The sequence below is a fragment of the Cornus florida genome, unplaced genomic scaffold (genome assembly GCF_030987335.1).
Source record: "Cornus florida cultivar Cherokee Brave unplaced genomic scaffold, ASM3098733v1 CherokeeBrave_3.0.0_Hap2_Chr03, whole genome shotgun sequence".
In the NCBI taxonomy this organism is placed as follows: Eukaryota; Viridiplantae; Streptophyta; class Magnoliopsida; order Cornales; family Cornaceae; genus Cornus; species Cornus florida.
Window position 1 is genome coordinate 44,026,430 of NW_026775573.1, and position 25,887 is coordinate 44,052,316.

The 25,887-nt window shown below is 36.6% G+C and overlaps 1 protein-coding gene across 1 annotated transcript; it reads right to left on the reverse strand.

Moving 5' to 3' along the window:
• LOC132300388 (uncharacterized) lies at positions 1-25,887 on the reverse strand. Its single transcript, XM_059797423.1, has 10 exons — positions 25,627-25,887; positions 25,420-25,530; positions 25,263-25,328; positions 25,007-25,168; positions 24,791-24,904; positions 19,273-19,344; positions 4,055-4,138; positions 3,826-3,926; positions 3,408-3,492; positions 1-569 (listed from the first exon to the last, which is right to left on the reverse strand). Exons 1-10 carry the CDS (start codon positions 25,702-25,704, stop codon positions 180-182), a joined length of 1,263 nt encoding a protein of 420 aa, XP_059653406.1. The 5' UTR covers positions 25,705-25,887; the 3' UTR covers positions 1-179.

The window sequence follows — 25,887 nt, forward strand, 5'->3', positions numbered from 1 at the left end:
TAAAATAAGTACATCCTCTAAAGAAAAAACTTATAACGATATAACATTCAATAAACAAAAGCAAGAAAAAGTAATTAAATAACCAAAACAGTCCGTTCTAGAGGTAAACAACAGTTACAGAATACAAATCAGATTTACCGGAGTGACAAAAGAGGAAGTGCGATGGGATGGCTTCAACACTATTGATCCATATTGTCTGGATGCGGACTACCATTACCTGCTTCTGGCTTCACTGATTCGTCACCTCTCCTGCTGTTCTCATCAACATCCAGCACATCATCCATCATGTCATCATCGCCAACATTGATGTCTTCCACATCCTCTTCGTCTTCATTGTTGCTTCCACTGGGAAGCTTCCGTGTCTTGGGGCCATGCTCAAGCCTATGGGTCTCTAGTTCTTTGTCCATCGTCTCTTGTAAGTTCAATATATCATTGTTTGGCTTCCTAACTTTCCTTGCATTTTGCCTCCTCTCGAGCTCCTTTTCAACATTGGCAATAGACTGCTCCCCGATCTGCTTCTGATATTCAGACAACTCCTCTCTCCTAGCAGCCTTCCATTCTTGAAAAGCCTGATACATAAAATTGGAATGGAGAATAAATTAACAAACAGAATTTTCATGCATCCTACAAGTATTAAATCAAGTTCCAGATGCAAATCCCCATTTCATCCTTTCTTCCACCTGATTAATAACTTCTACATTCACTATTTCTCTATACAAAGATGCTCCATACATTTGTAGCAATAGGAAAATATCAAACCGACTCAAGACAAGAACAAAGCCCATCCATGATCTGGAATTTATCTAATGATTGGGAATTGAGTAGCAACCCTGTTTCAAGTCCAGACCGCTTTCCTGCCCCGCCCCAAGAAACATAAACTGCTCCAAAAACACATTCTGAGCCCCACACAGGACAAAGCAAAGACCATATTGACCCCAAGGGGTTGGCTCAAGTGGGTAAGCTTGGCCCTGGTGCCTTATGAAGCATTAGGTCTAAGGTTCGACTCCTCTTGGGTGCAAACAATTTTTTGGAAGGGGGAGTGTGTGAGTATCAACTAGGAAATAAATAAATAAATAAATAAAACATGACCAAATTTCATCGAGGAAAATGGGTTTCCTATTTCCTATCATTTAACTATAACATATCTTGACAACTAAAAAATTAATTATTGTATTTTTTTACTCAGCACTTTTGGCAAAGCCCGCATGCTGATCCTGTAGACAGATGGCAGTTTAAAGTATGCCAGTTTCAGGTATTGAGTGAGCTTAAATTGACTCAAGTTTCATTAAATTTGGACTATTCAGGCTACAATCAAGTTCAAGTCTATTTCACTAAATATATATACAAACACATATATATATGTGTGATTGTTCAATTTCTTATTACTTATGTAATTAGTTATAACTTATCAATACAACTTGATGCTTTTAATTTATTACTTAGAACTTAATAACTTACTTGATTATTAGTTTTTATTAAATTTAACTTAATAATTAATTATTAGTCACTTATACAGCAACTTATTGTTATATAATTATTTATAATAGATCATAATTAGTTATTACTAATAAAAAACAAAATAACTAATAACTAATATTAGTTATAACTAACTAATACACTTATATATACAATAATACTATACTTAAGGCTTACATCTATAATATTAATATACTGGTATATATGTACTTATGTATTACATTTTTATACTTTTAAAAGTATGCACACTATTAAATATTAGTATATATCATGCTATTACGATAAACTTATATATATTACTTATCAAAAAACTTTTATGTATATCAATTCTTTTATATATATATATATTGATTATATTTACTATGCGAATATTTACAAAATTACCCCATGTCTTTATGTTGATGATATAGTAATTTATCCTGAATATTGCTAAATTAAGAAGGATATATTTTGCATACAAATTTTAGCATATACTATGGGCCAAGCAAAAGATATAATATCAAGATTTAGCACTTGAGAGATGAGAGCGACGAAAACTTGGTAATTAAGAGAGGAGAAGAATAAAGTATAAAGCTTCAACGGCTTAATTTTTTTAAAATTTCCAACAGCTAGCCTCTTTTTTTTACCTTAGAATTGCAGGCGTGAGTGAGCCGGGTAAAACAAGGCCATTAATGGACCTGGTGAGCTGCTAACAGGCCGCACGGACATAAACTTCAAACTAAATTAGACAATATATTCTCATTATATCACAATTCTTCTTTCTGAAGAAAGTCCAAAGTATTTGGAACCTTAGTTGTGCTTTCCTTAATAATTATACTATGACATTGTGGTTAGAAAAGTTATAATTTGATGTTTTAGACCTGTCAGACGTGTCCCTAAGAAGTAATTGGACAAGTGGTCGGCTATGTTACATGGACTCTTCAAAAACAGGTGAAGCGTCCATGTCAAACACACAATACTTGAACATGGGTATAGGATATGCGTCCAAACTTTTGGTTGGAACATGCACCTAAAAAGCATTTCCAATGATTCAATTTTATTTTGTTATTTCTTAAAAATCAGTGAAATGAAATTACTATCTAACATACTGAAACCAAACAGCTACGTAACATGCCTTTGCATTAAAACAATAAAAGTATTCATGGACAGAAGTTTGAAACCAAGACCATGTACACAAGTGACTGAGCATTGCATCCTTTGTACATATATAGCCCCCTCTTAAATGCTTAAAACTTTATATATAATCAAATAAAAAATTATATATAATCAATTAATATGATAATTTTCTTGGTAATTTTAATTTGTATTGTATCTTTTCATTTTTTTAAAATTTTGTTTTGTAATTCTTACACATACTGTAATAAGAATTTTAATTTATTTCATACTTAATTTATTTTTATTCGTTAATTTAGTAAAAAATTGTAATTACTAAGCATTTTTAGTAACGACCAAAAGTTAGACTTCATAAATAGGTCACTACTTAGGCTAGATAAGTAGATAGTCTAAAAAAATTTAATAAAAATCACAAAAAATCTACTAAAAACCCATTTTTATTGAATTATGTTATAAAAAATACTGTATTAGTGCATTTATGGGTTTAGGTGCGAGGCCCCAAAAAAATTATGATTGCGACAACATATCCCATTACATTACAGCGATATAGGCCCGAGCCCATTACACCGTGTCCACGACTATTATCGTGGTCATGACCACGACTGTGAACCATGATATGGATATAGCACCCTTATAGTCATAATTGTACTTCATAGCTTCAAAAAGAAAAAAACAACAAAGAAAGAAACAAATTTTCCATCTTCCTTGGAGATCCTGGCTTTTTCTGCTAATATATAGCAAATATAAAAACTGTGGGAAATTTTTCTCAATACACTTGTAGGGTAGTACACAAGTTTGAAGTGTGGCCAGAAAATCACCTTTTCCTTCTGCTCCTCAACCAAGGTTGCATCTTTATCCATAGGTTTGGCGAACGAGTAATATATTGGAGGCTCTGCTTTAGTCCTGAAAGAAATTCAATCCATAAAGGGAAAAAAATGAGTCATATACATATATACAAAAAAAAAACTCCCTCATTCAACATAGAATCCTGCAAGCAGGAATATTTCAGTCATCCAGCTGCTTCATTGCCATGCGCATGAACAGAAACTTATCTTCGTCTCAATAAAATTGTGAATATGGACACTTTCGGACCAAAAATTAGAAATAACCTGAGGCAGAAAGTACATAGTAAGAGCATTAGAAACAGAAAGCTCAACTGTGACAGGCAACCATGTGAGAAATATTTCAAGGGGGAAATGCAATCACGGCAAATAAATGAAGTCCAAAAAGATGTACCTTAGAAAATTGCCAAGTTTTTTATGGTGCTCAATCCACTGAAGAAATAGCAATTCCAACTTCTTTTCCTCTGCCTTAGCAGCAACACGTGCTCTAAGAGTCTGACGGAAAAATATACAGTTAAAACAAATAAGTAAGAAAATTTTAATTTGCTTCCTCACATAAAAAGGACATCCATTATAAGCTGCACTTGCAGAGATGCACTGTAAAAATAAATTGAACAACAAACCAAATCTCTCCTCCGCTTTTCTGCAATTTGTTCACGCTCCTGTTGCCTCAACTTTTCACTTTCTTCACGTGCCCTTTGCTCAGCCTACACAGAATTTCAAGATATATAACTTTCTAGTGATAGAAGCCACACACACGCACACACAAGAAAAGAAAAAACCAACCAGCAAAAGAAAAAAACAGTAATTTAAAAGACAATATCAAGTGCAACCAGTGCTGCAGTCTAATCCACCTAGTGTCAGACCTACAGCTAGAAGGCCATTGATGAGCACTGAAAAGTGCGCATTTAAACCCCTTAAGCTCGAGTATTTTAGAACCTTTATCTATCTTATTTTTCCGTTTTAGACCAATTTCATGTTATTACTCTTTTCAAGTACTTATCCCCAAAATAAGTTAATTCAGCTAAATTAGAGCATAAAAGAAGCAATCTCAAGCTGAATGGAAGAAATGAGCAAAGTGGAAGTGAAGAGGTGGAAAGCAGCATTATTCAATCAATCAGACCAAGCTCAGATCGATCTCACAGTGATCGTTCCAGCCATTTCAAGATAAATTGAGACTTTTGTCATTTTCCTCACCAAAATACCTTCTTCGATCGATCCAACATTTCTCTGATCGATCGAACACCCTTGATCTTATCCCCACCTACCACTTTTGTCTTTTTCCCAAAATATCCCAAAAATATCTCAAATTTGTCTTATTCCAAAAAGGCGCCGCCATGGTTTGATCGATCTCACCGGACTTCGATCGATCGAACCCCCTCAAATGCGAAAAAAAATAGAGTTCCAGCTAATTAAAAGGGTGCTCATAGAGCAATCATTTGGAGGTCCTAATACACGAGGTCTAACCATTGGGTGTGACACTTGATCTACCTATATAAAGATTTTGAGCCATTTTACACATATACATTCTAAGAGAATCATACACAAGAGAGAGGTTGGAGGAGTCTAGAGATTAGAGAGACACACACCATTTGGGAGTTCTTCCACTTATCTAGGATTTCCATCAAGGAGAAAAAGAGCATTCCTACCATGGAGATGCCCTTGAGGGTTGGATGACTACATCAATAAGTGGCTAAATCATTCTCTTGGAGCTAAAGTTAGCCCTAAGCATGTTTTCTAGACATTGATGCTTTGTATTTTGAGGAGATTTGTGTTGTAATTCTTGTCTTGACATTTGAATTATACATGAATCTTGTTTCTATAATGATTTGTGTGATTTACTATTTCCAATTGATCATTTCATTCTATTCATATGCCTATGTATGCCAGAATATATGTTCATGTGTTTATTTCTAGGTTTTGTGATATTGATGCATGTCTATATGTGTTGATGCTATGAATCTAGAGATTGTCAAGGCATGGTGCTTTAATGGAATACTCTTGTGGTTTGTTTGATGGTTCATACTCATTTCTTGATGGATTGTGCCTCTTCCTTAGTTTAATTTTCATGTCCCTAGCTTAGTTGTAGTGTGTAGTTGCCTTCCTTTCTTAGATGGGTGGACAATCTATGCTTGTTGTTTGATGTTCCATGCTTATGAATGCAAGTAGTATATTTCTTAGTTTGTTGATGTGTTTCGATTGTGAGCTTAAAGGAAGGAACAATGGCTTAATTTGATATATTGTGCTATTCATTAGTTGTCTAGACAGTGTATGCTTTATTGGTCATCCATGCTTGTTGATTCAATCAATGACACACACTAATATTGCAACATATAACCCCCCTCATTTATTGCATATTGAGTGTCTAGGAAGGTGATGCTTTGTAGTGACTTCTAAGTCCCAAGATCCCTCTCTTATATTCTCTACATTTTACTCTATTTCAATTACTTTACCTTGCATCCATTTAGTTAAAATTGTAGTTTAATTAACCAATCAAACCACCTTTTGATCACTCAACCTACTAATCCAACCTTGTTTCCAAGCAAAAGTACGCTTCCAATCCCTTGGGACGATCCCTACTCACCCTAACTATATTTTTAGTTAGAAGTGGTAGTGGCATTTCATAAATTCAAACTTGGCCACTCTTTAACATATTTTAATTTGTTGGTTCACGACAACACCAAGTTTTGGCGCCGTTGCCGGGGATTTGAGGCAACGCCGTATTTCGGAAACAATTAGGAATTAGTACTCTTTTAATTGTGTCTTTACTTTATTTTTATTTTGGTTACTTATTGTGTTTGTTCTTGATTGGCTAGGTGAATTGAGCCAAGAAGAATGAAGCAAAGCGGAATTACAAAAGCAAAAAGACAAGCTAAGCTAAGCTAAGCATAAAAAGCAAAAATTTAAAAAAATTGCAAAGCAAAGCAAAATTGAAATTAATTCGAAGTTTCTAAAGTAACCTTTGTGAGCCTTCTCTAAAGTCTATCTCTAGTTAAATCGTGAGCCCGCGTAGAGGCAAGTCTTCACTTTCTTAGATAAATCATGAGCCTGCGTGGAGGCAATTTAATTTTTCTTGCATATTGTTCAAAGCATGGAAGCATGGGATCAATGTATGCGGAGGATTGTTGATTATTGATTTGTTGCGGAGGCAAAGTGATTGCTACTTGCTTGTTTCTAATTTTTGTTTTGTTTGTGCATGCATGGTCGTAGGTAGTTAAATCCTACTCTTGTCCCACTTAATTTGACTCTTGAATCCATTGTTCGTAATCCTAGGGGAAGGGGTAGCTCTCATCACTCCATTTTACCAATAGAGGAGCAAAATGACGACCATGTGGAGGACCATAGTTGTTAAAGGCTCAAGGCGCACAAAAGTGCAAATGCCTCCTGGAGCTTGAGGTGCAAGGCGAGGCGCGCGCCTGACTGAAGCAAGGCGCACGTTGAAAAAAGAAACAAACAAAACCCACCCAATAAAGTATTAAAGATGCAATAGTATATATAAAGATGCAAAAGTCAACTAAATGAATTACTTAAGTTAAATATTCAACATAAAGATGCCAAAACCAAATAAATCAAGTACTTGAGTTAAACAGTGAATAATCAATGTGGGTGTTCTTTCTCTAACATCCTCTATAAGCACCATGTTCTTTCACCATGTTTGGATGCATTAAATAGAAATTATGAATTTATCTTGCAAAAACCACAAGGATGTGATATATTTTCAAATCAAATCAATTTAATTTTCTATAAGCACCATCATTGATTCTATTTTTCATTTTTGGGTGAGTGATTTAACAACTAAACATTCTTTCAATAATAGAACCTAATTATATGAAAATAATATAACAGTACATGAGTAATTATTTCATTTTAACAAAATTATTTCATTTTAACAGTACATGAGCTATTTACAATTTGAGATTGACTTCTATAATTTATAGTACACTTAACTAATTATTTCATTTTAACAAAATTAGATAAAAATGCATTTCCTCAAACCAACAACATGTTAGAATGGAACAAATACAGCTGTTCACACAAATAAATTAGGATCACACAAATAAAATAAAAAAATAGTGAGAGCAATACATTGCAGTAATCTAATCCAAGGCTTCCAAGCACGTAAATTTAAAGTACCTCACACAAATATATAAAAAAATAAAAAGAAGAAGAAAAATAAAAATAAAAATCTGCCATTCTGCCAAGAGAGAGCCGAGACTAGAGAAAAAAAAAAAAAAAAGAATAAAAGTGGAGAAAAAAATAAATAAATAAAAAGAAGAAGAAGAAAAATAAAAACAAATCTGCCAGGAGAGAGCCGAGACTCGAGAGAAGAAGAAGAAAAGAAAAGAAAAAAAAAAAAAAGAATAAAAAGGAAAAGAAGAATAAACTGGAGAAAAATAATTTAAAAAAATTAAAAAGAAGAAAAATAAATGATATAAATTAGGACTAGGAGAGAGCCGAAAGTCCGAGACTCGAGAGAAGAAGAAGAAGAAAAGAAGAAAAAAAAATCTGACCGATCCGGCAGATCTGAGAAGAGGAGGAGAGAAGAAGAGAAGGAGAGAAGGACTTACCTGCTGAGTGCTAGCCGACGCAGATCCGAGTGAGTACTACTACCGCCTTCGCTGCCTCTGTCTTCGACTCTTCTTCTTTCTCCTTTGCTTTGCCTCTTTTCTTTTTCTTTTTTTTTCTTTTTTTTTTATGTTGTAATAGGCTTTTCAGCTTTGAGCCTTTGAGCTTTGTATTATATTAAGTAATAAAATAATAGAATACAAATAATAACAATAATATAACAAAAAAATAAACAAACAAAAATAAATAAAATAACGAAAAGAAGTAAAAAAAAGTCCACAGTTTAAGGCAGGCGCGCCTTTATAGCGCCTGTAGCCTGGCGCCTTCGTGGTAAAGGCGCGCGCCTTATGTAACAGAGCCGCCTTAAGTGTACTCAAGGCGACATCATGGCGCTTGGAGGCGCCTTTGACAACTATGTGGAGGACCTTGATCACATCGACCAACAAGGTATCTTCCACCCTAATGTGCATCATGATAACATTCACGTACCATTAGGCATGCCAAGACCTTTCATTCTACAACAACAAGGCCAAGTTCCATTGGGAATGCCTCGGCCAATTTTTGTTCCACCCCCACCTCCCATTGCTCAAGTAAATCAAGGTGCTTATGTAGCACCACCAGTTATGAATCTTCCTCTTGCTTTGCGTGCTCATTATGTGCCAAATGAATATAATGCACCTACATACATTCAATTGCCCCTTTTTAGAGCACATCACTATGAAATTAAACCGCAAACTATTCAAATGCTTCCCAACTATCATGGACTTCCAAGTGAAGAACCTTACAAGCTTTTGGATGAGTTTCTTGAAATGTATTCCACCGTGAAATACACAGACATGCCGGAAGAAATTTTAAAACTCAAACTCTTTCCCTTTACCCTTAAAGACAAGGCGAAATATTGGTTCAACAATCTTAGGCCTTTTTCGATAACTTCTTGGGCGAAAATGTAACAAGAGTTTTTGAAAAAGTACTATCCGGTTTCAAAGACCAATGCAATGAGAACTTCTATTTTAGAATTTTCTCAAGGGGACGGGAAGATATTTCATGAGGCATGGAAAAGATTTAATGATTTGCTTAGGAAGTGTCTACATCATGACATTTCTAAGTGGCAATTAGTTCAATACTTTTTTGAAAGCTTGCCGGATAATCACAAGAGTATGGTTGATGCATCTATGGGTGGCTCTTACCTTGATAAGCATGAAAATGATGTTTGGCAATTATATGAGAGCATGAGTGAGAATTCAATGCATCGATCTTTGTCATCTAAAAATGGTAGAAATCTAGGTGGAAGCATGGTTATTAAAAGCGCGACTGGGCGCGCACCTAGGCGCCAGGCGCCTACAGGCATATGAAAGGCGCCTCATAATAGCCCACGCAGTGACCTTCATTAGGCGCGCGCCTGGGACGCGCATTATGCTTTTATTTAGGCGCACCTGATCACTTATCCATGTGTTATTCAGCTTTTTTCATGTGCTGTTCATTTTTCCATGTGCTGTTTAGCTTTTTCCATGTGCTGTAAATTTCTCTTGTGCAATAAAAGAATAAAATAAAGAAAAGCAACATAAAAACATGAGACAGTGGAACAAGTGAAGGAAGACCAAAAGCAGAGAAAGAAAGAAAAAGGGTGCAGTTTGTTGTAGTCAACTTTGTCTTCTTGTGCAATAAAAGAATTCTGTTCAGCACACATGTGCTGGAATAAAAATAAGCTTTTGTAAATTCGTCTTCTTGTGCAATAAAAGAATATAAAAAAAAGAAAAGAAATGCAATGATCAAATAAAAATGGATACAAAGAAACGTGAGAGAGTGGAACAAATAAAGAAAGACCAAAAAGAGAAAGAAAGAAAGGGGAGTAGTTTGTTGCAATGAACTTTGTCTTCTTGTGCAATAAAAGAATAAAATAAATTTACCATTCCTGTTTTTTTTTTTTTTTTCTTTTTCTTTTTCTGTTCTATTTTTTTCTTCTTCCCTTAAGATTGTTTAAGATTGTTTGGTTTTATGACTCAAAACTGAAACTAAATATCTTCTATTTGCTGTTTTTCTTAATGGAGCTTTATTGTTTTAATTGTGCTATTTTGCTGGTTGCTTTATTGGTTTAATTGTGATATATTTAGTATTTTTATTACTAGATGTTTATTGTTTAATTGTGTTCTTTTTGCTGAGAATTATTGTTTTAAATTTTTACTTGTGCGCCTCACATCACTCGGGCGTGCACCTCGCTATGCGCCTCGCGCCTAAGCTCCAAGGGAACCCTAGCGCCTAACGCCTTTAATAACTATGGGTGGAAGGAAGAATGTCGGCTTGTATCAAACTGACAATTCCAATGACATAGCCGCCGAGGTTAAATCCTTATCTCAAATGTTTGATCAATTTTTTATCAACCAAAATTCGGTGAATCAAGTGTCTTCCTCCCCTAATCATTCATATTGCAATTCCAATAAATTTTACATAACTTGTTCTAGTGTCTTACATTCTACTTCCAATTGTCCCCATGGACATGTACAAAGTGTGAACCATGAACAAGTGAATGCCACATTTGTTAATCGAAAGAACAATCCTTATGGCACTCATTACAATCCCGAGTGGAGGAACCATCCAAACTTCTCTTGGAAAAGAAGGCTCAAACCCTCCCCAAGGTGGTTTTCAAGACAAGTATGTTCTGCCCACAATGCAAAGCCAAGGTTCCCAAAGTTATAGATCATCTTTTCAATCACATGGAAATCAATTTTCTAACTCTCATTTTCCTAATCAATCATCTTATTCTCAAGGAAATTCTAGGAGTCCCGCTTTTGAGGAAAAAGTGTTGACCGCTTTAGGTACTTTGGAGGCAAACACCCAATTACTTCATTCCCACTCTCAATCCATTGCGAAGCTAGATACCCAAGTTGGACAAATAGCTAGTACTTTAAATGCTAGAGAAAAAGGGAAATGGCCTTTGAATCCACATCCCAAACAATAATTTGTTGTGGAGACAAATTCTTCATCGAAAGGTCACACAATTGAGCATGTCAATGCAGTGACAATCTTGAGAAGTGGAAAAATTGTTGACAACCAAGTTTGGTAATCAAAATGAAGAGAGTGAACCAGTGCAACCAAAAGTTGACACCCGTCCCGTTTCACATTTTATTCCTCCTTCATTGCATGTGCATGATCATCTTGATGAGAAAATTGTGAAAAATGATTTGGAAAATTCTTATGCTGAAAATGTTTTGAAAAAGGATTTTAAAAAGGGTTATGAGCCAAAAGCTCCATTTCCAGATGCCTTAAAATGATTCAATTCTCTTGAAAAGAAAAAGACCAAAGTGAATGAAATGATTGAAGTGTTTAGGCAAGTGAAGATAAATCTTCCTCTCTTGGATGCAATTAAACAAATTCCGGCTTACGCCAAATTCTTGAAAGATCTTTGCACCCAAAAGAGGAAGAACAAGAGCCAAGCACCAAAGAAAGTTGTCTTAACCGAGCAAGTGAGCTCAATATTGCAACACAACACTCTCACAAAATTCAAGGACCCCGGTTCACCTACTACTTCTTGCATTATTGGTGACCATGTCATTAATCGGGCTATTTTTGATTTAGGAGCAAATGTGAACCTTCTTCCATATTCGATTTATGTCAAATTGGGCTTAGGGCAACTTGTTAATCGATCTATCAAAAAGTTTCAGGGTATTATTGAGGATGTGTTGATCAAAATTGATAAATTGTTCTTCCCAGTCGATTTCGTAGTCATAGGCACGGAACCGGTCACAAATCCCAAGAGCCAAATTCCGGTTATCCTTGGCTGTCCTTTCTTGGCAACCGCTAATGCCAATATAAATTGTAGGACGGGGATAATGAAAATTTCATTTGGCCATATGAAAGTGAAGTTGAACATATTCAATCCAACCACAAATTCAATAGACAAGCATGAAGAAGTGTGTGTTGTTGAAAAATGCATTAAAAATGAACTTGAAAAACATGAGTCTTTGCTTGTCAATGAAATTTCCAAAAAGAGTTTAAAGAGAAATGTGTTCAAACCAAGTGTTAAAAGGGCTTGGAAGCCCAAGAGTTGCTTTGATCAAGGACTGTCAATTTCTATTGAATCAAATCCAATGAGTTCTCTAGGGAACAATTCGTTGGGTGGAATTCAAAGTGTTTTTCACCCCGCTAAGGACGGGATGCACAACAAGATTTTCGATCCAGGCTAAAAAAGCTCAACGTCTTGCTAGAGACGTTAAAGACTAGTGCTTCGTAGGGTTTACAACCCTATTCCTCCCTTATTTCTATTTTACCTTTTATTTCTTGCGTCGTCTAGATATATTCTGGGTTCATACACATTGTTGGGGACTTTGATTGAGAATGCTTGCACTGTCATTTTCGAATTAAGCACTTAATGCCTGTTCGATCGATCTCAAAAGGAAGTTAGATCGATCGAACATCATCTCTGCATCCAATCATCTTTTTGTCCCATCGTGCGAAAATTTCCTGTATATTTTAGTTCTCTGTGTATCGTGGGAAATTTATTTCTGATCGATCCAAAAATTCCAAGATCAATCCAGTTTTCCCTTGGATCGATCTTCATTCCATACTTGGAAAAAATTTTGACACAATGAAAAATTACCTCTCTGTGTATCGTTCGAACATGCCTGCAGGTTTTCACCTGTTGGATCGATCGAGTTTCGATCGATCTGTGTACTTCCTTTTGATTTTGACTTCTTTTTAAATTTCAAATTTCAAATTTAAAAAAAAAAAATTCCAAAAATACTTTTAATTTGGAAAATTGTTTTGGTTTATTTTATTTTTATTTTTATTTTCCAAAAATCCAAAAATATTTTTAATTTATTTTTAATTTTAATTTTCAAAAATTTCAAAAAATTCTTTGTCATTTTGTGGGTTCGATCGATCTGTATATCTTTATGATCGATCAGGGTTCGATCGATCTGATCACCCAAGTGATCGATCGAACAGGTCAGAGACAGTTTTTAAAAATATGACCCAAGGGTCATTTGGGTCGATTTCAACATCGATCCAAAACCCTCCTTCTCTCCCGCCGCTATTCATTCGTCTTCCCTACCTCTGGCGAACCTCCGGCCAACTCCCAAGCTTTCTAAACTCGATCCCGATCTCATCTCTCTCGGTCCATTTCTCTCCTCTCGCTTGGGTAAGTTTTTGGGTTCTCTCTTTTTAATTTCAAGTTGATCTACATGTTTTAGATGTTGTCATGTTTAGATCTTAAGCTTCCCATGTTTTGTGGTTCCATTTTGGAGTTGTTGAGCATGTGTATATATGTGTGTATATATATGTAATATATGTATATATTTTGTTTCCGATGTTGATTTCGGGGGTCACGTGCTGACTTAAGTAACTATTCTTGACTTGTTGAGGTGTATAGGGCCCCACAAGCATATTCGGGTGCCCCCGTGTTGTCCACGTCACAAATCTGTGACTGTTCATGTTTTTCTCCAGGTTCGATCGATCTCAGTAGTGCTCTGATCGATCAGAGCACGATCGATCTCAACCATATCCTGATCGATCCAACCTAGATCGATCTCATCTTTTTCATGACCGATCGAACTTCACTATTTTGCGTACCCTCTTTTGTGTTCCATGCCATCTCAGTTATGCCCAATGCCTGTGTTTTCCACATTGGTTACATTTTGCTCTTTTATATCTAGCATGTTTCACTTTATTGGAATAGTCACTAACTATCCTTGGCTGCATTATAACTTGCATAGATTCATGTAATTTATTCTGAGTTATCTATCCTGACTTGACAAACATGTTTCTATCTGTGTGCTTTCAATTATGTATCTCATATATTGTTTCCTATACTGACTACAATTGCAAGTGTTTTTCTGTTTTGCAGACCATGGCTCGAGTCAAAGACCGTTGCCCGCCGGATATATGAGCGTAGAGTACGGCAGCGAGTAGAGGAGCCTGAGGAGCCAGCTCTAGCTCAATCCGAGCGCTCCTCCTCTTCTGCTTCTACATCCTCGTCTTCTTCATCAGCTGAGGAGGCCGAGCAGACACCGCCTCCCTCACCTAGTCCACCACCGGCACTGCCCGGCATGGCCCGTGACAGGGTTGAGCACAGATATTCACGCCTTACAGTGGCGCATGAGTCCATATTAGATACTACTTTCTTCTCTCGGTCGATTCTGACCAAGGCGACCTATGATGAGATTTTCCACTGCGGCATTTCACCTATTCTGGCCCCGGTGGCCAATCCGGTTTACTCGCGGCTCGTCCGGTTGTTCTACCAGAACCTCCAGTCGGCCCCGAGTAACTTGGAGGAGTTGCGGACCACCATTGATGGCCATCTCATCCGCATTATAGTCGAGACACTAGCCACATCCTCTCAGTGCCCACACGTCTGCCCTCCCGGCCTTCATTATCCTATTCTCAGGAGGCCATCTGATGCAGACATGACCACAGTTCTGACTGGCCTGCCAGTGCTGGTGAAACATTTGCCACCAGGACTTATTTGCCTAACGATTTATGGTTCTTGGATTCAGTGTTATACCGAAATGTATTTATGGCGGGCCATAAGATTCAGCGCCGTTTAGATTTTCTTGCAGCCCTCTATGCCTTCTATACAAGCCATTGGTTTTCTGTTCCTGCACTCTAAAAGAGTGTAATGATGAGGCTTTACCCGAGTTACATTATCAAGGCAAAGCCCAGGCGAGCCACGTTCCTTCCCTTTGCACATCTGATTACTCATATCCTCAGAGACCAGCACTATCCTTTCCATTCAGAGAAGCATACTGAGACAGGGGCTTGCCACTATGGCAAGAAAGACTGGAACAAGAGCTACAATGCTCTTATAAAGAGTCTAGAGAACGAGGCCATCTTGGTAGTTGAAGAGGCAGAGTTAGCCGAGATGGAGGCAGCAGCAGCAGCAGCAGCAGATGATCCAACAGACCCACCGGCGGCTGCGGATGCACATATGGACATAGACCTGGAGCAAGAGCCCCCAGCAGAGTCACCACATCACTCTCCGGCAGGGTCACCATTACATTCACAGGAGCAGAGTCAGGATGAGCCTCAGTTTCCTGATCCAATCATATCCCTAACGCTCCCTAACGCTCCAGCTCAGACACCCAGCCTAGGAGAGCGTATCCAGACCTTGGAGGATGCGGTTGTCTCTCTCCGAGCGGACGTGACTACTCTCCGCACAGACATCTTGACTGCACTGCAGAGCATATCCAAAGATATCCGGGATTCACGCCCCGCCAGACCGACCTCCTCTGCTTGATCTATATATCTCTCTTTACTTCATTTCCTATCCCACTTACACTTGCATGTCCACTGTGCACTATTATTATCCCCTTTGTTATCTGATGAGATTTTATCCTAGTGCCATCTTTTCAGGACCACAATAAATCCTAAGTTTGGGGGGGTTATACCACCCACTTCGGATACTTATATTCCAGCCATTTTCTTGACATAGCTGCACTGGTATACTCTTTCCTCTTTATGATTGTTCTCTTTGCACATTGAGGACACTGTGCAATTTAAGTATGAGGGTAATGTGTATTCTTTGCAGTGTTTGTTTTCAATTCAACATTTTGAGCATGACTTGTGTATTTGAGAAATTTTCTATGATTGGTCCATGACTAGCGATGATTTTGATCTTTTGAGGACTATATTGCTTAAAATTTAAAAATTGCTTGACTTAAGAGTCCAATACTCCTTGTATGCCTTATGGAGACCATTTAGGAGTAAATTTTTCGAAAAATTGGTATCCTGCTCGCATTTGTGGTCCACATCATCTTGATTTTGTGATTGTTTTGATATTCACTCTAGGATTCTACACTAGCACAGGCGCACACTAGCATTCATTTGTGGGGTACATGCTTTATTAATTATTGAATTGGTTATATCCCAATTGAGCTAGTAGTGCATTAAAAACTTTCATTTTGACAAAGTGGATAACAAAACCTTTTTCATTGAGTAGCCGGGATTTCAGCCTCATCAAGCACTGAATTTCTCGCGCCGAAAGGTGGAGGGCCCAAAATCTAGGTTAATAATTTGATGCAAAAAAAAAAATTGTTGCAAAAGCAAATAAAAAAATGCGGACTTCTCCCAAAAGGTAAGATGTGGGAAATGATTAGATGGAGATTGTTTTGATTTATAACCTAATTGATTTGAACTTGTAAGTCCTTAGGGGTGTTTGAACACCTAATGCCTTAAAACCGTCCGGTTTGGGAGTCATTGACCTAACGCTCGACCTCATAGATCGCTAGAAAGCTTAATAGATCAACACATTGCACTATGCTTCCATCTTTGATCCTTAAGGATAGAAAAAACAAAATTAAAAAAAAAAAAAAAAAAAAAAATCGAGTGAAAATAAAAAGCGCACCTAGATGAATAAAGCTTTAATAAAAGGTTCACTCTTTGTCTTGATGATCGGTACTAGATTTGTGTGCTAGGTTGAGGGCAAGGATGTGATCATTGCTTTAGTTGACTTAGATAGCAACATATTTGATGCCAGTTTACTCAAAAAGGATTCTAGAGTTGTTTTGATTTGCATGATCATTTTCTTGATGTGTGGAGGGACCATACTTGTTTGCTTAATGTTGAGATTTTGGGATATTACTTGGAAATGGTTAAAAAATTGCATACTTGAGGTAGTTTTCTCCCAATGCTTGTTTGCAATATTGGTGGTGCCTCTTTTGTGAGAATGAGCTTAATATTTGTGGGTATCATTTCTGAAAACCCTCACAAGACTTCACTCGTCCACTAGGGGTAACCTAGGGGTTTAAAAGGCTTGTTGCAAAAGCTAAATGCAATCGTGTTCCCTACGAAAGTGGCGTTATCCATTTATTGTTTTCTAGATTATAATTGTTTTGTTGTTCATTTCATTCCTTTACTTTGTAGTTCATTGCTAGGGACTAGCAATATTTAAGTTTGGGAGTGTGATGAGCGCTAAAAAGTGCGCATTTAAACCCCTTAGGCTCGAGTATTCTAGAACCTTTATCTATATTATTTTTCCGTTTTAGACTAATTTCATGTTATTACCCTTTTTAGGCACTTATCCCCAAAATAAACTAATTCAGCTAAATTAGAGCATAAAAGAAGCAATCTCAAGCTGGATGGAAGAAAAGAGCAAAGTGGAAGTGAAGAGGTGGAAAGCAGCATTATTCGATCGATCAGACCAAGCTCAGATCGATCTCACAGTGATCGTCCATTTCAAGATAGATCGAGACTTTTGTCATTTTCCTCACCAAAATACCTTCTTCAATCGATCCAACATTTCTCTAATCGATCGAACACCCTTGATCTTATCCCCACCTACCACTTTTGTCTTTTTCCCAAAATATCCCAAAAATATCTCAGATTTGTCTTATTCCAAAAAGGCGCCACCATGGTTCGATCGATCTCATCGGACTTCAATCAATCGAACCCCCCCAAATGCTAAAAAAAACAGAGTTCCAGCTAATTAAAAGGGTACTCGTGGTGCAATCATTTGGAGGTCCTAGTGCACGAGGTCTGACCATTGGGTGTGACACTTGAGTTACCTATATAAGAATTTTGAGCCATTTTACACATATACAATCTTGGAGAATCATACACAAGAAGAGCATCAAGGAGAAGAAGAGCATTCCTACCATGGAGATGCCCTTGAGGGTTGGATGACTACATCAATGAGTGGCTAAACCATTCTCTTGGGGCTAGAGTTAGCCCTAAGCATGCTTTCTAGATCTTGATGTTTTGTGTTTTGAGGGGATTTGTGTTGTAATTCTTGTCTTGACATTTGATTTATACATGAATCATGTTTCTATAATGATTTGTGTGGTTTAATACTTCCAATTAATCATTTCATTCTATTCATATGTCTATGTATGCTAGAATATATGTTCATGTGTTTATCTCTAGGTTTTGTGATATTGATGCATGTCTATATGTGTTGATGCTATGAATCTAGAGATTGTCAAGGCATGGTGCTTTAATGGAATACTCTTGTGGTTTGTTTGATGGTTCATACTCATTTCTTGGTGGATTGTGCATCTTCCTTAGTTTAATTAGTTTAATTTTCATGTCCCTAGCTTAGTTATAGTATAGTTGCCTTACTTTCTTAGATGGGAGGACAATCCATGCTTGTTGTTTGATGTTCCATGCTTATGAATGCAAGTAGTATATTTCTTAGTTTATTGATGTGTTTTGATTGTGAGCTTAAAGGAAGGAACAATGGCTTAATTCGATATATTGTGCTATTCATTAGTTGTCTAGACAATGTATGCTTAATTGGTTATCCATGCTTGTTGATTCAATCAATGATACACACTAATATTGCAACATATAACTCCCCTCATTTATTGCATATTGAGTGTATAGGAAGGTGATGCTTAGTGGCGACCTCTAAGTCCCAAGATCTCTCTCTTATATTCTCTACATTTTACTCTATTTCAATTACTTTACCTTGCATCCATTTAGTAAAAATTGTAATTTAATTAACCAATCAAACCACCTTTTGTTCACTCGACCTACTAATCCGACCTTATTTCTAAGCAAAAGTACGATTCCAATCCCTTGGGACGATCCCTACTCACCCTAACTATATTTTTAGTTAGAAGTGGTAGTGGCATTTCATAAATTCAAACTTGGCCACTCTTTAATATATTTTAACTTGTTGGTTCACGACGACACCAGCCATCGTGCCTATTCTTTTTACACATAGCAAATGTAAATTCACAATATGCTCAATATTGCTACTAAAGATACTATAAACCTCAAATTTCAATTTCAATTTTTTTAGATATATGTGACTATCCATGCACATGCAGGATATGTGTTGGACAACATCCCTGCCAAAATGTCCAAGTGTCCTACAAGAGAGAGAGAAGAAAACATCACCCCTTTTATAGGATTTTTCAGGATACTTTCCTAATGCATTTCTACATTAAATTAATATCCCAAAAAATGATTGAACGGTGTTGGGTATCCTATCTTATGTAGAAACTTGTGTTAATCCACTCCAACTCATCCAGGACATCGCAGTGTCTTGACACTTGAATGTTAGATAAATCCTGATATATGAACACATATACACCCAACAGGCTTACCAAAGTCCACTTTGATATAGCATTAAATACATTTCTTGATTTTCTAAAACAATCACATGAGAAAAAGGTTAAAATTCGGAATTTGAATTTCAACGTTCTAATTTGCGAGTCTAAAATATCAAGTCATGCTTGTTACTGAATTGCTCACTAAATTTGCTGCTCTTTCTCCATTAAGGGGAAAAATAAGAGTTAAAATGCAGTGGAAGAAATTAAGTGCAGATTTGACATGTACTCACTCTCTGTAAAGAATTTGACCTCCGCATGAATGCTTCTGTGCCCGAAAGTTGCATGTCCTCTTTCCGGAATTTCTGAAAGAGTTTGACACAAGTGAGAAAGAAAAATGAAATTATTATTACAAATGCAGGAAAGATAAAGTTCACTTTAACAATATAATCAACAGGAATTTGTCGGTCGGAAAAGCATGGAGTCAGGACACGAGCCCACTTTCATCTATTTTTTTCTTCTCAAATAACGTATTATGCTTTCCCTAACTCTCAAATTCAACATCATCTCTTCTTCCACCTCCTCCTTTCTTCTGTCCCCTCGAATTTCTAGATCATATAATATAGTTAAACTTGGAAAAAAAGAACAATCACTTTCCGATAATTATATAATTTAGACAAATGACCAGTAGCTAGAAAAGGTTATAGACTTGGATCTTACAATGTATTACATTATAATCATATATTTATATAATACATGGTACTTTGTTATTAAATATATTTCATTCATTTTATTTTGATACAGTAATTTATATTTAAATTGAGTACTTGTTTATGTGTTCTTGCTAGTAATTACCAAAAAGAATATTAAAAATTATAATGCTAGAATTTTTCATTGGATAGATAAAGAGAAAATAGAAATTTAGATGAAATACAGTTCATGCTAGCCAAATAAGTCTGATTACCACACCTATGAATTGGGAACTCCAAATGATAAACTATGCAATTAGTTGCCAGAATCACTAGATTTTAAGATAGCTGAATTTTACTTATAAAATTAACACAACACATCTACTAAAGGTTGCTTCATATGGTTGTATTAGCTAAGTTAAACAAGTTGAAACTAATGTATTTAAATCACTGAATTTAGCCACAGGATATACACCACCTCCTAATCCCCCAAACCCAACCCACAACAACAAAAAGAAGGAAAACTAAAAAAAATAAAAATAAAAAGGGAAGAGGAGGGGGGAGGGAGGACATGCAGTGCACCAGTGGATTGAGGAGAGTGCAAGGTCAGAACATTCTCTTGGTACAGCTCTCATGAGCTTCCTCAACCAACTGACCAAGAGTCCAAGGCACACCAATGAATCGCCAGCGCATCCAACCCCTTGGCTTCCCACACATGGGAGGGTAAGGAAGTAAACAAAAACAATATTTGCTTCATAAATGAATAATCTATTTTAGGTTTACTCACAAGGCTTGCTTGGAGAGTCCTTGACTTACCATAATTAAGTAGCTAAATGAATCACCTCACATGTTTTGAACATAGAATCACAAAATTTGAAGACAGCTGAGCTGATTTTTTTTTTTTTTTTAATAATTTTTTGGTAAGCTTGAGATAAATTACCATTGACACAAAAATACAAAAATGTGCCAAGACCCCTCAAATAATATAAAATGAGAGACAACCATCACAATAGTAAGCCTTAATAAATTACCATTTTTTTTTTTTTTTTTTTTTTTTTTTAACTTATCAAAAAAATATATGACGAATTTTAAGTTCTGGACTTAGCATTCAGTGATCTAAAAGGATTGAAACCGCCAAAGATACGAGGGGCACAAATAGGAAGGCCTATTGAGGTTCTTGGCACGGTTAAGGTGGCATAGAACTAATTTTTCCTTTTTTCTTTTTTTTCTCCCTCAATGTTGATATTTCTTCATAAAAATATGGAGCGCCTGATTATCTTCAATTATTGTGAAGAAATATCAAATAAGCAATAGTCATTATTCTGAATTACCCTAAATGTCAATACAATCCAAGTCAAAGTGTATAAAACGATAATTCAGTTGAAGTTTCCGATATCAATGGCTGTCAACATAGAAAAATACAGAATTTTTACTCGATGGCTATTTAATTGATTCAGGCTTACTGATTGACAACAGATTACACCACTCTCTCAAACTAAATTTGATTCAAATCTTTCTTTTATACAAGAAATCATCTTCAACTAATAAATTTGAAATCTTATATTCCTAAGTTTAAATTCGACTTTGTTGAATGGAAGTCGGTGTCTCTCCTATTATTATGGCAGGGGATTGGATTCGGATATCTCTTCAACAAAGCAGTGTGCACATGTGGGAATGAGAGTGTTTAGAAAAGAGTGTAGTTTATATAGTAAAGAAGAAATACGGCACGAGGAAAGGAGATTGCTATTTGTGGGAGGGTAGAACAGCATATAAAGTGGAGCTGTTGAAGACCATGAGCAAAAGGGTTTCTTGGAGTAATCAGATTTGTTGTGAGGAAAATACAAAGAAAGTTTTTGGTGTGACTATTGGTGCAGGGATGGTCTGCCAAAGAGGACTTTACTGGACCTCTGGGGATTGCCATTGATTACATCAACGTGATACAGGAGAAGACTATTTCAATCATCAGTTTTGCATAGCCATTCTATGGACTGGGACCTAGAGGAGTTCATTGATTTCTTTGGATTTTTTTATTTATGCTCTGTTTGGTTTGAGGGATAGAAAAGTGGACGGAAGGGAGAGAGGGAAAGATAAATGAGGCATCCCTAGGGAAGGGGAAGTGTCTCCCTCACTTTTTGTTTGGTTGAATGGAAGGGATAGTAAAAAGGATGGAGGGGATGACACTTTTTTTTTGTTTGGTTGGAAGGAAGGGGAGAGTTCTTATATACGTAATATATTTTTTTAAAGAGATACCCACATTATATGTGAGAGAATTCAATAGGGTTTAACAAGTGATTTTATAAATAATTGAACGTTAACTTATCAAAAAATAAATAAATAATTGAACATTAAAATATTACTTATTTGTAGGATAGTTCTTCTTTCTTTCCCTCCTCTTCCACCCAATTTTGGACGGACAAAAAAAACATGGGTTAGGAGGGATCCTTCATCCCTCATTGCTTCCACCCTCTCATCCCTTCCTTCTAACCAAACAAAGAAAGCTTCTTCTATCCTTCCTCTCTTCCATCCTTCCTCAATCCTTCCTTCCCACCAAACATACAATTAAAGAGAGGATAGGAGGCGGAAAACTCTTTCAGATGGATGGTTTCAAAAGAAGAAAAAGTCAAAGTCCATTATTTTTGTAAGGCCCTGATTTTGCAATGAGATTGCTTTCCTCAGAAAGCCATTTGGTGATTTATATCGTATAATATGCTAACCAGATGGCTTCTTAGGTGGATGGTAATGCTCTGAAAAACTGACTACTGAAAATTGAGGAGACAAATTTTATTGTAAACCAATATGCTTGTGTGTGAAAATGATGCAAAGCCAGCTAGTCTGTCCCCTGTCAGATTGTGAAGGAGCTACGAAGCTTCTTCTCTCCCTTGCCTTGCTATAGAATTTTTGGCAAGACGGAGGGGTGCTACAGTGCATCATAATAGTCGGAGCCTATTTTCTATTGCCAGTGTGTTTGGAGGGAATAGTTAGGCATTCCTTTGAGTTCCTGGAGGTACAATTTTGAAGCTAAACAATTTTTTTGACAAGCCGGAGAGGTGTTTCATCATAATAGTCGGTCCCTATTTTCTATTGTCAGTGTGTTTGGAGGGAATAGTTAGGCATTCCTTTGAGTTCCTGGAGGTTCAATTTTGAAGCTATACAATTTTTTTTCTAGTATTAAATTTTTGAGTGAAAGGGGTTATTCTACTAGGAATAATTGTTATGTGAAGTCAACCTAGTGGTATCTCCTCCTCCTTCCACATGGGGGGTTGAGGGGACAAGCCTCCTATGGAGCAACAGTGGGTGTGGGTGTGGGTGTATGGGGGTGTGTTCTTTTTTTTCCCAACCAAAAAGAAGGGGAAAAAAAAAGTCTCTGGGAGATATCTGAGTATATAATTTTGTATAATTAGCCTATCCGTAGTCTAAATGTACATATGATGTTCCCATGGGTGCCTTTAGTGGATTTTTTATTTCAGGAAAATAAAATAAAAGAAAAAATTCAAGGGCCTGAAGGCCCTTCAGCTATAAGAAAAAACTTAATATATCTTCATCACTCTAGCCCCGATAATACTGAGCAGCTTCAGGAACAATCAATATTTACCAAATTGTCATAACTCCAACCACACGAACTGGGCCCTAGAAAATCTCTGCTAGCTCAAGCTATATATGGAGAGAGAAAAGGCAAATATGTTTAGGATGTAAAAAGGATTTACATTTAAATTTGCTACTGGTAAACAGTAAATCCAACTCAATAAAGCCTTGTAATGGCTTTGGTCGTATCTCAATCCATGTTAATTAGTGCTTCCTCTATGCCAACATTCTTCTTCTTCTCAAATTTTTTTTTTTTCTTTTTTTTTTTTTTTTTTTTTTTTTTTTGGTGACAAGTATAACACCAACCAAGCCTAGGAATTGTATCCCTATATTTTAATCAACTCAATTGTAACTTTTCAGCCACACTTAAATGGAGTTGAAAATTTTCCACTGCTCACTTCCAAATTACAAACAGAATTATCTTTCAACAAGATAAAAACAACTATAACTAATTTCCCTACTTCATTCACATGTAGCGATAAAAATACCATCCACAGGTAGGTCAGTGCACTCAGAGCTAATTCAACACCTATTTGCAAATTCTCTATGATAATTCAAAATTCCAGACAGCTCCACCGGATATCCAAATACTGTCACTTATACCGATCAACAAGCCAGTGAAATGGAATCCTATTAACAAGCTGTGGGGACAGCAACTTACCAAGTTGGACCCAATCAACAGTTAGTGGAAAGGTACCATATGTCAAAAAAATTCTAAAGGAGTTTGCGAAACGTGGCTCCATCAAATGACTTGAGTTCATGTTAAGTACCACCACCGAACAATGATGTAGGATGTTTTATTGACATGTCTAACAAATAGCAGAACAAAACCCTATTTTAAAAAATTCTAAAAGAACTCAAGAGGTGACGCTTGAACCCATGACCTGACGGAAGCTCGTGACATGTTCCATCGACCAATGATGTTTCAATTTTTTGGATTAGTTTTCAATCATTTTCATTACATCACTTAGATTATTTATGATATATACATAAACATTCAATTTATATAGGCAAACATATTGCAAATGCATATGAACGTAGGCGCCATTTAGCACCTCTTAATCTTGGGATATTTTCAAAGTCAACAGACTCAACACTCTCTCACCCTTGCTCTTGGCCTTTGCCCGTCTGGACCAACTCATTCTCCCAAACTCAAAAAAGAAAATAAGAAACACAACTACTGTTCACATATCACAAGCACATCTAACTCCCCTCAAATTCATTCAATTTAACAAAAAAATGAGCAGGATGCGGCAATGCCTTATATTATTTATTATTAATTCTCCTTGTTTCTTGCAAAAAATAAAGTACTATAGCAATGCCAATCGCAGGTTATAAAACTCAACATGTCTCTGCATATGCTTTTGAAAGGAAAAATATGCAAAGTTCTAAAAAGACTGAACTAGCAATGCTATTTCAACAGACCAGAATCATCTGGAATTTCTTCAAATCAATAAAATGATCAAAAAAATGAATACTTCCTGCAACATGAAGTTCATATCTTTAAAGAGATAAACAGGACAAGCAATTCAACACAAACCTCCAAGGTCCCCAAGAGCTGCCCCAGCATTCTTTTATTCCTATTAACCAAACTCGGGTCCTCATCCTTCGGCACTACCCTCGGAACATGCTCCAATACAGGATCTTCAAATTCCTAATAACATAGCAACAAACAGAAAGCTTCAATCTTCTCCAATAAATACCAACACACCTCAACTAAGGAGGAATCAACAAAGCAAGAAATTTCAACTTTTACCGTCTTGAATTGCCTCGGATTGGTATCCCTCCTTAACCAATTGGATGGTTTTCTCTCACTCAGGTTTGCAGCAAAGCTTCCCCCACCATCTTCCACAGTTGAATCCTTTTTCGCATTATTCGCAACCTCGACAGCATCCTCAGTAATCTCTCCATCTTCAACCTTCACTCCCAAATTAAACATAAGACCAAAATCCAAACAAAACTCCAGAAAAAATTAGGGTAAAAAATAAGGCCAAACGACGAGCTGTGCTTACTTTAACAACAGCAGAAGAAAGCCTCCTTTTCTGTGCGGGTTGGTCTTCTAGTTCAGTCCTTTCAGCCTAAAATTCATCAATCAAGTAATTACCCAGAAATTCAAAGATACACACACACACATATATATATAGAGAGAGAGAGAGAGAGAGAGATTACAGGTCTAACAAAGCCTCGTTGACGAGCACCATTGGCGCTAAAATTCCGAGGACCAGAGCCGGATAAGCCTCCTCGGCGGAGACCCCTTGGATCACGAAGCCGCTCTGTAATCTGTGTTGGTGAAACAAAGAATCAAACGCGCCAAAAAACAAAGGAAATCTATATATTAATCTATATATTCTATATAGAGAGAGAGAGAGGAAGTACCTCCCATTGTTGGCGACGAAGCTCTTCGATCTCTTTGCGGAGCTCTTCCTCCGTCTTCTCCACTGCGGCACTTCCCATTTTGAGGGTTTTAATGCGAAGGCTATCTCTGAGTGTCAAAACCCTCGACACTGGTTAATGTATAGTCCCTGCTCGTTTCTTTTGCGATGTCTACAGCCTATTATTGTACTATGTGCACTGTGTGTGACTTATAGCAACGACATTACAAGGGGTGCAACTCTAGTAGGTTGATGGTACGAGTCC

Bases quoted from the DNA above. Each gene is read 5' to 3' on its own strand.
- LOC132300388 (XM_059797423.1), bottom strand. From the start codon at position 25,704: ATGGGAAGTGCCGCAGTGGAGAAGACGGAGGAAGAGCTCCGCAAAGAG. The intron at 25,329-25,419 runs GTAATCTCTCTC...GATGAATTTTAG, and splicing joins AACGAGGCTTTGTTAGACCT to GCTGAAAGGACTGAACTAGA. The intron at 3,927-4,054 runs GTTTGTTGTTCA...TTTTTCCGTCAG, and splicing joins AAAAGCGGAGGAGAGATTTG to ACTCTTAGAGCACGTGTTGC.